The 15,585-nt window shown below is 37.0% G+C and overlaps 1 protein-coding gene across 1 annotated transcript in view; it reads left to right on the forward strand.

Moving 5' to 3' along the window:
• Positions 1-12,732, forward strand: part of kcnh5b (potassium voltage-gated channel, subfamily H (eag-related), member 5b) — a 79,122-nt gene extending 66,390 nt beyond the window's left edge. Inside the window, 3 exon segments of the mRNA XM_056470978.1 lie at positions 11,545-11,845; positions 11,848-12,071; positions 12,073-12,732. Of these exon segments, the coding sequence (XP_056326953.1) occupies positions 11,545-11,845; positions 11,848-12,071; positions 12,073-12,537 (990 nt within the window). The 3' untranslated portion in view covers positions 12,538-12,732.
• The last annotated feature ends 2,853 nt before the right edge of the window (positions 12,733-15,585 follow it).

Raw genomic sequence — 15,585 nt, forward strand, 5'->3', positions numbered from 1 at the left:
TAAACTGAAAAGCTATCTGATTTATAAAGTAGCGACGCTATCGCCACGCTGCTGAGAAATGTAGATAAGCTAGTAAGTAGCGTTGCTACTGCCCAACACTGGTAATTTTACATTGATTTATAGAAGATTAAGGCAAAATAGTGCAATAGGATGAGAATATACAGTGCTCAGCATAATTGAGTACACCTAATTTTGAAAATGAATATTTTTATCCTTTTCTCAGTGAACATAGGCAATGAAAGCAGGTTTATTAAACAGATATATTTATTAAAATAATATTTTAGTCTCCAAACATATTTAGAAATTGAAAGATTAAATTCAAGCAAATTCAATTAAACAATTAAACAATTAAATTCAAGCAAAATATTGCAAAAAAAGTTACAACCTACAAAATTTAAACAAATTTTTCAATTGTTTTGCTTCTTGATTTTTCCTCTTTTTTAAATTTGTATTTAATATATAAATATGTAAAAACTTATTTCTATAACATACATTTGGGCGTACTAGTTTTTGGACTGTTATTATAAATTATTTTGTTAGATTAGCTCCAGATTTGGCTTCAGTACTGACTAATGTAATGTACAGTTTATGCACAAATATAATATTGTATAGCTTCCTATTAAAAATATGAATTCAAAAGAGAGATACTTGTATATGCTGAGCACTGTATAGTAAATATGGGAATAGAAACAAAAACACATCATAGTGAATTCAGATCTCATGTGCGGTCAAATGAAAGTTCAGTGCTGTTAGAGTCTCTGTGGAGAGAGTCTGAGGTTTCAGCAGGATAAAAGATTTAGATTAGCATGTATCTGCCGTCTAATGGAGGACAGAGAGCATCACTCTGGAGAAGAAGAAAAAGTTGTGTACAAATATTTGGTCTTGCTTGTATGTTTTTGATTGTGTATGTATAGCTGAGGGATGAGATGTTTATTTCATGGTATTTTAAGACAGTTTTTTTATATTCTAATATATATGTTGTGTTTGATGGCTGACTAGTGTGTGCATGTTTGTGCTTTTCTGGTTAATCAGTCAAGAGTTTATAAGACAGCTTGTGGGCCTTCAGGCAGACACACACACACACACACACACACACACACACACACACAAACACACACACACATTTTTTCCAGAAGGCTTGTGCATTAATGATGTGACCCAGAAGAAGAGTATGTCTGGCCCTTACTTCTGAGACTGGTTGTTTGCCTAAACTACTACTTCTGTCAAACCACATAAAATCCTTGTGCTTGGACCATCTCAGCATTATAAGCAAGCTATGATATCACTTACATATGTTTAAAAACAGCGTCACCTTCTTTTCAAAACTCTACACACCGTTCTCAAAACTGCACACACAAAATGCCACATCTCCTTTAAAATATGTCATAGTATTCAAAATGTCCTAAACACACGTCAGAATGAAGCATTTCATTGCAGAAGCATCATGCTGGCCTCAGGTTGGCCATCAAACACTTTACAGAGTCAGGCTGAGATAATTACTCTATTCTTTTGTAGAGGAATTTAGGACTTAGAAAATGTAAATATGTGGTAGGTACAAAACTACAAATTGTAGATAAGTGGCAAACCAGTTTTGTATTGTATTTTGGACCAGAACAGTCCGGTGTCCTGTCACCTTTGGGGGGAGGGGGTGGCGTCAATTGCCTGAAGAAGCCTCATGCGGACATCGGGTTGGCCATCATATATTTTACCGAGCCAGGGTGATCAGTTTTTATAGTGTTTCCACAGTTTGAGGAGTGTGTGTGTGTGTGTGACCATGTGAATAAGTGTAGCGTTTGTGTTTGGAAAAGAAAAGTAGTTTCCTGTTAGATTTTTGTGTTTTAGGAGGAGAATTGTGTTTAGTGTTTTGAAAAAGTTTTATGTGATTGAAAAGGCTGAGCAATAGCTTCTGGTTTAGGAGATTTGCTGTGTAGTTTAGCTTTTTGAGTGAGATGTTTCAGAAATTGTGTGACATGAAAAGATTTTGTGTGTAAGCAGTTGGAAAAAACTGTAATTGCATGCATGGATGTCTTATAACAGGGATCACCAACCTTTTTGAAACTGAGCTACTTCTTGTGGACAGAATAATGTGAAGGGCTACCAGTTTGATACACACTTCTCAAATAACAAATTAGCTCAATTTACTTTTAATTTGATGTTAACACTTAACAAGCGGATGGTGAGCTATTTTTAGAACAGGCAACTCATGTGATCCTCACGGGCTACCATATTGGTGACCCCTGTGTTATAATGATCACAATGAGAAGCATATTAACCAGTTTGTGTGAGTGAAATTAATAAAATTAATAATTTCAACAAAAATTATTTATAATTATTAAATAATTGATTATTTATTATTTGTATAACAAATTAGCTATATATTATTTATATAAATTGTTATAATATAATATAGTATTGTTTTATCATTTAAAAATTCTTAATGATTATTTTCATTAATAAAATTGGCAAAAACATGACAAAAATGCATTTTTATTTTTATTGTTTGCTTTATTTACTCTGTTATTGCAGTAACTGGCATTTTGGCAGAAACTTTATACACCATTCAGTAATGGCACATTTTCATAAAAGGTTGTGTTATTTCTTCCAGGAGTCAGGTGTCTTCTTAGGAAAAGAGATTGGTCCAGAATTATTTTCTTTAAGCAGTAAATTGAACAGACAATTGAATCTAATATCTCATATATCAGTATGGGTGTGGCTGAATTGCAGTCTGTTTGTTCAGTGCGCAGCTTGTGTGTGACTGCAGGTGACAGGCTAAATTACCTAAACAGTCCTAATGTGTCACCTAATCACCTACTGAGACTGACACACTCTCCTTGTGTGTGTTTTTGCATGAGTGTGAGATTTGGTCACAGTACAGTGATACCACTGGGGTTGGACTGAAAGAAATGACAAAGGATTTAGAGAGAAAAAAGAAAGGCAATGATTCCTCTAAGTGCATCTGTTAACATCCTAACACTTTTGATATTTCTCCAAGACGCCAAACAATAAAAATAAAAATGCATTTTTGTCATGTGCTTGTCAATTTTACTAATGAAAATAATCATTTAGAATTTTTAAATGATAAAACCACACTTTTATATTATATATTATATTATATTATATTATATTATATTATATTATATTATATTATATATTATATTTATTATATTATATATATTATATTATATTATATTATATTATATATTATATTGATTTATTTTCTTTTCGGCTTAGTCCCTTTATTAATCAGGGGTCACCACAGTGGAATGAACCCGCCAACTCATCCAACATATGCTTTACGCAGAGGATGCCCTTCCAATTGCAACCCATCACTGGGAAACACCCATACACTCTCATTCACACTCATATACTACTGACAATTTAGCCTACCCAATTCACCTATAGCGCATGTCTTTGGACCTGTGGGGGAAACCGAAGCACCCAGAGGAAACCAACGCCAAAACGGGGAGAACATGCAAACTCCACACAGAAATGCCAACTGACAGCCAAGGCTCGAACCAGTGACCTTCTTGCTGTGAGACGACAGCGCTAACTTAACTTAACTGCGCCATCGTGTTGGTGTTTATTGTGTTAAGTGTGTCATTCTTGTTATACAGTATGTGAAGCACCACCATGTCAGAATGAATTGCCCTGAGGGGATTATTCAAATTTTAAACTAAACTAAACTAAACTAAACTAAACTAAACTAAACTAAACTAAACTAAACTAAACTAAACTAAACTAAACTAAACTAAACCTATCTTAGCCTGGCCTTGACTAGGCTAGGTTAGGCTAGGCTAGGCTAGGCTAGACTAGGCTTGGCTAGACTAGACTAGACTAGACTAGACTAGACTAGACTAGACTAGACTAGACTAGACTAGGCAAGGCTTGGCTTGGCTTGGATTCTGCGGAATTATTTTGGGAGTATCATAACTAAAACCTTAATATGTGAAATAAAAAAAATAATCTTTTAAACTTTTATTTAATGTTTAAAATACAAATCCAATTAGATTCACTTCAGCAAGTCTCTCATATAATATATTTACTAAAAGACAGAAAATATTACTGTACAAATTGCATTGTACATAAATCAGATGAATATTTTCATAGTACTCAGTAATATTACTGTAATTAATTTAAAAACTGAATAAATATAGATTTACACACATTTACTCATTAATGATGGGCTAAAAATCTGCGAAATCTGCGAAATTCTGCGAAAATATGTCAGCGCAGATTCCGTGTGGGCCTACCTATAACTAATTACTCTTTTAAAGGAACGTTCCCAACACTGGCACTAGCAAAACAAACATTGTACATTTTGATTTCACCTGGACATCATTAGCAGATTGCTGTACTTTTAGTCAAGCTGTTGTTTACCGTTAACAGCATATGCACAAAAGCAATGCTAGCAGCTAGCGTCACTCAATTTTAGTGATTTCTTCCCAAGACACCCCGCACCCCTCTTTTTCTCTCTCTCTATTCTCTCTCTCTCTCTTCTTTTCTCTCTCTCTCTCTCTCTCTTTCTCTCTCTCTCTCTCTCTCTCTCTCTCTTGCTCTCTCGTTTGTTTTCCCTCCCAGTCCTGTCATCATCTCCATTTTGTCTGTTTAGTAGTCTAATTAGGGTTGTTTTTAAGTTTATTCTCTGTGGTGCCAGGACTCAGGAGAGCACAGAGATGCACAATATAAGTTCAGTCACTCTATATGATAAATACATACATGGAGTGTGGATAAAAAGAAGTTACAGAAAGTAAAAGAAATGGATAAAGATGAAATGCATCTATTCGCCCCTCGGGCAGATGCTCCCCATGAGCTTTTATGAAGAAGAAAAAATCAGTCTTATCTAATCATGAATCCCCCCACCCCACACACACACACAGGTCCTCGGGCGAGAAGGTGAGACTCCCCTGCCGGTCTCCTCCTGAATAATGGCTTCTCTCTCGAGTGCTTCCAGAACGTTTTAGAGAGTGAAAGATTGATGCTTTTTCTTCGCTTGCTGGCAATAATGTATGAAAAGGATTGAAAATAGGTGTGGCAGCTGTAAATCTGAAAGCTTGTGTGGTGTGTGTGTGTGTGTGTGTGTGTGTGTGTGTGTGGTGTGTGTGTGCGTGCGTGCGTGCGTGCGTGTGGTGTGTGTGCGTGCGTGCGTGTGTGCGTGCGTGCGTGCGTGTGCGTGTGCGCGTGCGCGTGTGTGTGTGTGTGTGTGTGTGTGTGTGTGTGTGTGTGTGGTGTGTGATATTTCCGCTGCTGTAATGTCAGGAAGATTCATTTATTTCTCCACCTGTGTGAAGAATCTTGCATTTAAGATTTGGGTCTATTAGTATATAATGAGGAGCAGTTAGGTGTGTGTGTGTGTGCATGTGCGTGTGTGCATGCACCTGGTTTCCGCCGAACTCTAATGTGACAGTAAGAGGGTCTGAAGCATTTGTCAGTGATTCTCAGCAGTAAACGTTCTGGACACATTTTGAGCCAATTACCCCTCGTCAGAGAGAAGACGCTTTCCCACTGCGGGATGGCAGTTTGTGTGTGTGTGTGTGTGTGTGTGTGTGTGTGTGTGTGTGTGTGTGTGTCTCCATGATGTGTTATGTAATTGTGTTGCTAACAGCCTTCTCTGTCATTTCAAGTCACTTAAGCCTCAGTGCTTCACAGACACACACACAACATTTAAAGTAGGAATATAGTGACAAGTGGCATGCTTACAGTGGCTGAAGATGTGCTTTTGAGAAATATGGGTCAAAGATGACATGTCCCATTTTGGTGTCTGCATCAAATCAAATTAGGTATTTTATATACCAAATCACCAACAAGCAAAGTGTATATTTTAATGGTTTAGATAGCTTTTGCAAAAGTAAAATGTCAGAATTTGGCTTAACCCTTTAACTTGCACTCAAACAATTTGTTTTACCAATTTATTGGTTAAATTGTGTTCTTGACACTACTCTAAGCAGGTTTTTTGTTTTAATGATAACCTGATGAGGTGTACCTGGAGTGATCATTGTCAGTTTTCTGTTGTTCAGCTGCAAGAAATAGACTTAAATCAGCCTTTAGGCTCGATAATCAGGCGTTCCTGTTGGTCCTCAATCTGGCAACCTGTGCTTGCATTGTTTTGATCAAGGAATGCAATACCTAGTTTAACCACTGGGTGTTAAACTTTCATAATGAGCCTGTGTGCAATGTAGCAGCCTGGGTTTTGCTCTGATTGGCCTGTTTTTAACCAGGATCTTACACACATGGTGTCAACATAAGAATGCGCAATCAATGGTGTCTGAGGCTCATGGTATGTCATTTCCATTTACTGAACTCTTATTATTCAGTTATGCCTATATGTATATTGAGATTTCATTGTTTGGCACCTTTAAGTAGTGTTATGAATTGGCATTCTCTGTAATGGTCCAGTCTTTGATATTATCATCACAACATCTATAAATAAATGTCTAAAACACCTTAAAAAGATAATTGCTTTCTTGGCAAGCTAAAATAGTGTTGGCTGTGCTATAATAATAGGATTCTATTCCTCTTCCGAAGTTCAGTGGCTGTACTGGTTTTCTTAGCCATAATTAGGCCACCAAGCATTTGTATTTTTATTATTATTATTTTATTAAGTTATTATTATTATTTTAATACAAAGTCATTATTAAAGTATTATTTAATGAATACAAAATGTTACACAAAATCTTAAAGTTGCTATGTAATAATTGCCTCAAACAAGCAGCAGAAATTGTTCATTTTTCAGTTAGATGCTAAGGATAAGCCTGCATGAATCGTGTAGAAAGCCTTCACTGTGTCTTATTATGTGATTACTGAAGTGATGTCAGTCTTGATAGTTGCTATGGAGGATTTGATTGCTCCACTGACCTAAAACCTCAGCACTCACATGCATCATGACCGCAGTTTTTTTTCTTAGCAATTCATTTTTTCCCTCAATAATCTCTCCTTCTCCTGTTCTGCTGGCAGTGGCAGGTGACCACGCACCAGAGCGTAAAGCCTTCGCCCTGTCACTTCGAGATCAGAATCTTAAAACAGGTATTAAAGTATAGAAAGGATTTTTCTGAGTGCTTTAAATGTTTCCTGAAGTGCATTGAAATGAGTTTTGTTCAATATGTGACATAATTAATTAAAACTGAAACATGAAGATCATGTGGGGGCAGATTGAGAAGCTCCTCCCCCCTTTTAAAAATAGTCAATAGTGTTTTGCTTATTTCAGGTCTGACAGTCAGATTTGCTGAGCTGCAGCGCATCAAACTCATGACAGCCCAGCCGTATAATAGCAGTGCAGTGCATTTTCCAATTAAAGGCACAATATTTCTCAAGAAAATATAAAAAAATCACTAGAAGAGTGTTAAATATTTTGCTGACTTATGTACTTAAATTTAAAATAAATGGAGAGCAACTTTAACTAGCGACACAGACTGAGTTCCATGTGGCCATGCTAAAGATGCCATATACCCTTGGTTTTATAATAAACAGGTAAATGCCTAATATGCTTAAATATGGTTTGTCTTTTATTAGACTGCACAGAGCAGCGTTATAACAGATAAAACAGTGCTGCATTTTCCTTATAGGAAAACCACCAGAAGAACCAGAAGTAATCCACTGTGGCATAATAAAAGGTCCTCTGCTTTCATGCCGTTGAGCTCATCTGATATGCAGTTGATTCATCGCTTTTGTTTCACTATAAAGTTTTGAATTCCTTTAGGGTGCTATAAAGACCACAACTTCCATGATTCCACACTCAGTCATAGAGTCATTAGACTACTTTTGTTCTGAATGCGTGCTCTCTAGCAGTCAAAAATTCAATTCTGTGCCTTTAAAAACAGAATTCAAGTTATAATTAAAATGAGTCTGCAGACCATTTTGACTTTTCAGTATGCTTCTCTCCATGCTAGTATATATCTGAAAGCATATTTACACTGTCTGTGGGTTTAAACTATGTTGGTCTTCTATTGGCACTTTGTATCATTCATCATATAGAAACCTGTAAATGTGTGAAAAAGACAAAAGGTACAAATTTGTACCTAAAAGGTTCACATTAGTACCTTAAGGGTACATATTAGTACCTAAAAAGTACAAAAGTGTTCTTCTTAAAAATTTTAATTACTAATTTATACTTTTGAGGTCCAAATATGGACCCTTTAAGTACAAATATGTACCTTTTGAAAAGGTACCACTCCAGTAACAGCTTGCGTACCTTTATTTCTGAGAGTGTACAGTATTTTAGCAGGAATTGTTTTATTGTAAGTTACTGATGAACTGTTGCAAGTAAGTTACTGTAGATTCTACAGGAAATTGTTAACAGTGTAGATAATAGTTTCAGCCTCAGACGTCACGTCAAGTACTGCCCATGGACCTGTGGCTGAACGTCTGATGCATATTTCTGGAAACACTTCAGCAGATCCTCAGTCGTCCTCTGATTGGTTTAAATATACAGGATTTCCAGGAGTCGAGTGTGCAGGAATTTTATTCAGCCTGCCTGGAAACAAATTTGATTGGATAATAAAAGCTGCTTACAATGTTGACTTGTTTACATTGATGACAATCAGTGCTGGTGCGTCCATAGAGGCGGCCGGCTAGGGTTGCAAAATAGTCACGGCAGCGTCCGCAACCCCTCCTTCACTTTTATCTGCGACATCCAACCCCACACCTCAACCAGTATCCGCTACAATGCCTGCACACCTGTTTGTTATTGTTAAGGACTTTGTGATGATGAGCATTTATTAATTTGACGCTGGATTAAATCCATATATTATAATTTCCCAGACCTTTAGCGGTCAGTCTCAGGTCTGTCTATGTGGGACTAGGTAGATAATAGAGCTGAAGTGGCCGATGATGTCAAAGAAACAGTTAGTTCCTATCAAGCTAAAGTTCATTTATCTTCTAAATGTCAGTTTTGTCATTGTTTGGAGCACATTAATGCCTTGTTTTTTTTAACACATTTCTAAACATAATAGTTTTAATAGCTGATTTCTTTTATCTTTTACATGATGACAGTATGTATATTTGACTAGATATGTTTCACGCTTTTGCAATTTGAAGGCTTAAATTGCAAGAATATGACAAGCTTTGTTTGAGCTTAGTTTGAGCATGGTTCATTGCTGCACTCATTGTATCAGTATTTAGTCATGTCTCAGGTGTGTATTTAAAAATGTCTCTTCCTGTGTTATTGTTCTTCTTGCTTGTTGCACATACAAGTGACAATTCTTTGTAAGCCAATCAACGTTCAGCAGTGAGTCTAGCTCCACCTTTTTTGGTATTGTACCGTGAGCTAGTTATCCTTACGAAAAGGATCCTATAAAGTGGTACGGTACAGATTGCTATTTTGGTACATCTATCATTGGAGACTGAAATACACACATAATATTCTGTACTGTACTGAACCATATACCACTCAGTGGACATCATCCACACATTACAGATTATTATAACACTTACATATGAATACTAACAGAAACTTGATACTGATTCTAAAAACTTTATTTTGATTTCAGAGGGAGTCTTGAATACTGCAAGAAAAAGCAGTAAACTGATGTGCATTGCTGGGATGTGTATGGTGTGTAGCATTCCTTCAGGGAAGGACAGTCAGGTCAGCTGCATCTGTCTCTAGTTTAGACATATTGATATGCTGAAGTTCTTTGAGGTGAATGTGAAGTCTGTTCATTTGAAAATTGTGAACTTTATCATTGCTTCCGTTAAGAATGTAAGAATGGCTCTGAATGAGACTAAAGCTGGAGTTCGTGTTTTTCAAGGCATGTAATTTTTCATGTATATTCTCTTTATGCGGTAGTTGTTTATACAACGTGGCTTCTGGCGATGATAATTTCTCTGATATTACCATATGCATTTTGCTTATTTGAATATGCATCGTACAAATTTGCATTGTGTCCTTTCTGCAAGAAGGTTCATGATTACAATGTCATAACATTAATTTTCATCTTAAAATTTGGAATAATAATTTATTATATACTGCAAAGTGTACCTATGACAGTGCAGTCATAACAAGCTATTATTGCCGTGGAAGTAGTCAGACAGAATGTAATATATATATAATGAACCTTCATCCTTTATCCAATTTAATTTAAAACACTACAAACTAAGGCAGTTTCTTTTCGCAAACTCATTAAATAGTTAAATATTAAATATTTATAAAAATATTTATAAACATTAAATATTAAATTATATATATATATATATATATATATATATATATATATATATATATATATATATATAAATGTAAATTATATTATTAATTTTTTATTATATATTTATAACAACTCATATTATTAATAACTCAAAACTGTAGCTATACCAGGAGCTGTGTTTGTGGCCTCAATGTGACATAACATGTTTAATAGAAAAAAAATATACACAGAACATTTCAGTTTTTTGCTTTTGTTTTGACTTTTAGAAAAAGGGCAAAAGAGAGTGGCAGACATTCAGTGTATGTGATTTGTGTCTGAACAAATCTATCATGTTTGTGTGTTTGTGTTTAGATCTTAGAGCTGAATGCACTCTGTATCATTTAAAACTGTACAGATACCCTACTAAAGTACATCAACATACTAAAATAAATGTCTCAGCAAGTTCCGGTTCTTGCAGACTTAAATCAGAATATGAATACACCACTTTCAGTGTGGGAAATAAGTATTGAACATGTCATGTTTTTTCCTGGGAATAATATTTCTAAAGGAGCTGTTGACATGGTACTGAACCAAATTTTGGTAAAAACTCAAACATTACAAACATAAAAATAAAATCAAACAAAACAAAATCTGAAAAATGGGTTAGGTGTAATAACAATGAAATGACACAAGGAGAAATTACTGAACTACTGAAACGTAGTTAATACTTTATATAAAAAAATTTTGGGTGACGGCAGCTTAAAGGCACGTCTTAAATGAAGAATGAAGTCTAATGAATTGCTCAGATGTGATTTTTTTTTTTCACAAACTTCAACGGAGTGTAAAACTCTTGATGGTTCTATGCATCTCGTCTATTAAATCTGAGCTTTAATTTGTATTTTCTATTGGATTTAAGTCAGGTGATTGGCTGGGCCACTCTACAGCTTGATTTTCTTTCTCTGAAAGCATTTGAGAGTGCCTTTGGCTGTGTTTTGGATCATTGTCTTGCTGTAATGTCCACCCTGGTTTCATCTTCACCATCCCGCTAATGCAGATGTTGGACTGAAGCAGCTAATATTCATTTAAAATGAGGAAGGGCAGAGGGTTGCTGAAGAACTACTGAGAGATTTCAGCTGCTGTCTGGGCCCTTTCTTCATGTGTTCAATACTTTTCCTTGTGTCATGTCATTTTGTTAATATAACCTAATTTGAAAAACGAATTAGTTTAGTTTTTTTTGCATATATGGATTTCTTTGGTTGTTACCAACACCCGGTGAAAATTTCAAGCCAACAGCACCTTTAGAAACAATGTTTTCTGAGTAAATGGTGACGTTTTCAAATCTTATTTCCTCCACTGTATCTTCAAGTAAATATTTTGATTCCAAAACTTCTAATGTAGTTCCTGTTTTTTTTCTTGTCTCCATATAAAGTTTGTGTTTCGTAAGATCATCGATGTGAAGAAGGAGGAAGAAGAGAGGCAGCGCTCCAAGAATGAGGTCCCACTCACCATTCCTGTAGACCACCCAGTCCGAAAACTTTTCCAGAAGTTTAAACAGCAGAAAGAGCTCAGAAACCAGGGTGCTTCAGCCCAGCTGGATCTAGAGAAGAATCAGCATCACCTACAGCAGCCCTCGCGCATGCCCAAACCTCACGCCTCCCTCATGCAGAACTCACTGCACGCGGTTCAGAACGGCTCCACCAGCAGCGTGGTCACCATCTCCCAAATCACACCATCCAGAACTGTCTGGCCTACCCAAAACCCGGAGACTCCATCAAGCAGAACAACCGCGACTTCATGGAGCTCAAACCCGCAGTGGTGACCGGTGAGCAAGTGGCAAACCGGCTCAAAGTAAATAACACTGCGAGAACCAAATCTGCAGGAGCTGCTCGTGGCTGGATGAGACTAAAAAATAACATGGCTGCACCAGGGTCACCTCCGGAAGATGAAAGGAAGGAGGGTGTTAAACAATGCCACCAAGGCCGTTTCAATGGAGCGCATTGCATCAGAAGTCAAAGTCCAGATAGAAAGTGTTGAGGAGGCTGGAGGATCCAGGAAGAATTCACTTCGTAAAACGGACTCTTGGGACAGTGGTTTGACCTACAGCGACCAAAGACTGGATAGAGTTTCAGAACCGCAGAGTCCTGTGCCTGGTGCTGGTGAAGTTTACCCAAGTAGCGAGAGCTCATTTCAGGCATCGCTGCAGGAGGCAAGGCTGGAGCTGCGGACGGAGATCCAGGCTCTGAACGGAAGGATGGCAACTTTGGAAGAACGCGTCGGACAGATTCTCAGACTTCTTTTAGACTCTTCGAAAACCCAGTCTAGTGAGGACTTGACTCATAGACCCAAACTCAAAGCACAGAGCAGCATTCCGGTGTCCAATCTGAGCACGCCAGACTCTGAAAAAGATGAAGGCTTGCCATGAGAAAATTAGCATTCAATGCACATTTAAGGTTGAAGCTTTTGTAGCATCTCTGTGGTGTTTATTGATGCAATGAATAAGCTAGAAGCTACCTATAGAAGCTTGGGATGATTCCTAGTTTCTGATTTCAGAGGATCTCAAGATAAGTATAGGAATAATAATTGTTTTTGTGAGTCAAATTAAGAGTCAAGAACTCTAAAAGAATTTTTTCATTTTAGTGCTTTAAATTTCAATCAGCACTTTTTGCACACTGAAGTAATGCAGGAACTACTTTCCCTCTTTTTTTTTCTCCCCTTTTTTCAGTGCGAGTTTGTATATATTCTGCATGTCCAGCTGGGTTCTGGCTTGCCAAAAAAAAAGTACAACCCTGATTCAGTCTGTACAGGTGAAATGATGTCATTCTGAAAACGTACGCCTATATACGTTTCTGGAGATCGCAAATTATTTAACCAGAGCCACTGTACGTATGGCTGCATTTCGTCTTTAAAACGAACACTACCGGGTGGTATGATGCCTTTCCTTTTCTCGCTTACCAGCCGACCGCTTACCTCCGTATGGACAGCTCTCCTGCTGTTACCAGTTTGTTCAGTAGCTCGACACGTATGTCGGCGAACTTGAGATGCAGAGAGTAATTGACCGCGACAATAGGGTTCGAGTCCGGTGGAGAACGATTCCAGAAAGCAGTTAAGACAAAAAACAAAAGCTAAAAATAAAATAAACAAGTTAATAACCGCGTGAGAATGTGGTAAAATCTGAAAACGTGGTAAAAATCACAGGGCTTTTCTTTTTCTTGATTGCTTTTTAAAATACTGAGGTTGAGTTTAGGGAAGAGGTGGGTGCTGGTCAATCTGTGCTTTTTATAACACTATTGGTTGGGTTTAGGGAAGGGGAGGGTGCGGGGATCAGTCGGTTGAACAGTCAGAAAGTCAGTCAGTCAACAGCGGCCTCTAGTGGATTTATGCGAGTACAGCAGGTGCGAATGGCACTCGCGAGAAAAATTTGACATCTGAAGAAGCGTACACAGCAGCCTCTGGTGATTCACAAAAACTGCAAAAAAAAACATGCCTCATGGGATGTATTTTGCTTTCTCCAGAAATGTATATGGCCGTGCGTAATCAGAATGAGACTGGGTTGGACATTTTAATGCTTGTACTTGATGCAGATAACTGCATGCAGATCTATTTATTCTCACAGAATGCTTATTTTCGATGTGTAAATGAAAGACTGTTGATTGTCTTGATTTCACAGTAATGTATGTTCCGATTTTTAAATTACATGTAGCATGAAAATCACTAGGGACGAATGTGTTGTGTTTGAGACATTTTACGCATGCATGAATGACTTTCACAGCACTGAAGAGCTTTGCCTTAAAGGACCTGACCGTCACTTTTGTGATGAAGCTGAAGAAGAGAATCCAGAACTGGTTAACAGACAGGTCTGAGTCTTTATTTTATTCCTTTTATGTTCCATTCAGTTTTTTCAGGGTTGATTTCATTTTATATTGCACCAGTAGCCTGAAATGCAGCTTCACCACTGTACATCTGTCGACTGTATTATATGCAAAGTTAATAAAAAAATGGTGAAGATATAGCTACAGTCTTAAAGATCTGTCACTTTTGTTCTTAACTGCAGAGAACGTTATTTATTATTTGGGTTTTTCTATGCAAAGTCCTTATAATAGAAGTGGAATGCACATTTCACAATATTAAAAGCAGCAGACCTGCTCAGCTGATTGTTATGAAGCAAGATCCCTTTGCCAATCTGGAACCCACAAAGGAAAATGGACCCAAATCCCCCATAGTTTGAGGTAAGATTCTTCAGTGACACTTTATAATAACTACACACTATAAACAATTTATTAAGCATAACCAAATAGTGAATTCATTATCTGTTAAGCATTAACTCTACATTAAAAAAACCTTGCTAAGCAGTTTATAACTGCAGCTACAAATGCTGTATTAGTAACTTATAAGCACATTTATAATTCGCTTAATGATTGTACTTTCATAATTTGTGACTGGTTGATTTTTCATGAATAACTGAAGTATTGCATCATTTACAAACCATTTGTATTTAAGATTAGTTGGTGGTTTTAAAGATAATTCAGAATGAGTTAGTAAATTATTATTTAACTATTGAAAGTTTTGGAAAAGTCATGGAAATTAGTTTAACAAATATCTGTATACTTGAATTAGGGCTGTGCGATATTGGAAAAATCTGACATTTCAAGAGTTCACTCTTAGCTGATGATTGATCATAAAGAATGTTTGGCATGCTGTCCCAGGAGAGAGCCCTGAGCTCATAAGATCCTCGAGTCTGGGGCTCCCTCCCATTTGCAAGGCAAGAGGGGAGTTTAAGCTCAGGTACATCTCGAGAACTCCCCTGCTGTAGTAGCTAATGAACAGATAGTGATTGCTCTTAGAAATAACTACTTACTACGAGCATGTCTATGGTGCAGATTTGGATTAGTCAAGTAACTTAAGTTGCATGTTTTTGGATGGTGGGAGGAAACCGGGGAACCCAGGGGGAAACCCATGTGAGCACGAGGAGAATGTGGAAACTCCGCACAGAAATGTCGGCTGCTTGCGAACAACACGCCTGAGGACATTGATTATGAAGTTCCTGAACTTCAGAGACAAGGAGTGAGTACTAAGGGCAGCCAGAGTTAAAGGGAATGTTCTCTACAATAACGAACAAGTCCATTTTCATCCAGACCTCTCTGCCGGCATACACAAGATGCAACGCAACTATGATGACGTGCGAAAAGGCTGCGAGACAAGGGAATGCATAAGCACAGAATTATCATGTGGTTTTAAGAGTTTGTTTCTTCTGTTAAGCACAAAAGAAGACGTTTTGAAGAATGCCATTTGAATTAAAAAATAAACAAATAAATACTTCTAGGGAAGTCAATGGCTCTCAGCAACCAGCATTTTTCAAAAAATCTTCATTTGTGTTCAACAGAAGAAATACATTCAATTTTTGTTGCTTTTATCAATGCTTTTCTACTGAAGTTGTTTGCACTGATACACATTTTAATAATACATCAAATTC

The sequence above is a fragment of the Danio aesculapii genome, chromosome 13 (genome assembly GCF_903798145.1).
Source record: "Danio aesculapii chromosome 13, fDanAes4.1, whole genome shotgun sequence".
Taxonomy (NCBI): domain Eukaryota; kingdom Metazoa; phylum Chordata; class Actinopteri; order Cypriniformes; family Danionidae; genus Danio; species Danio aesculapii.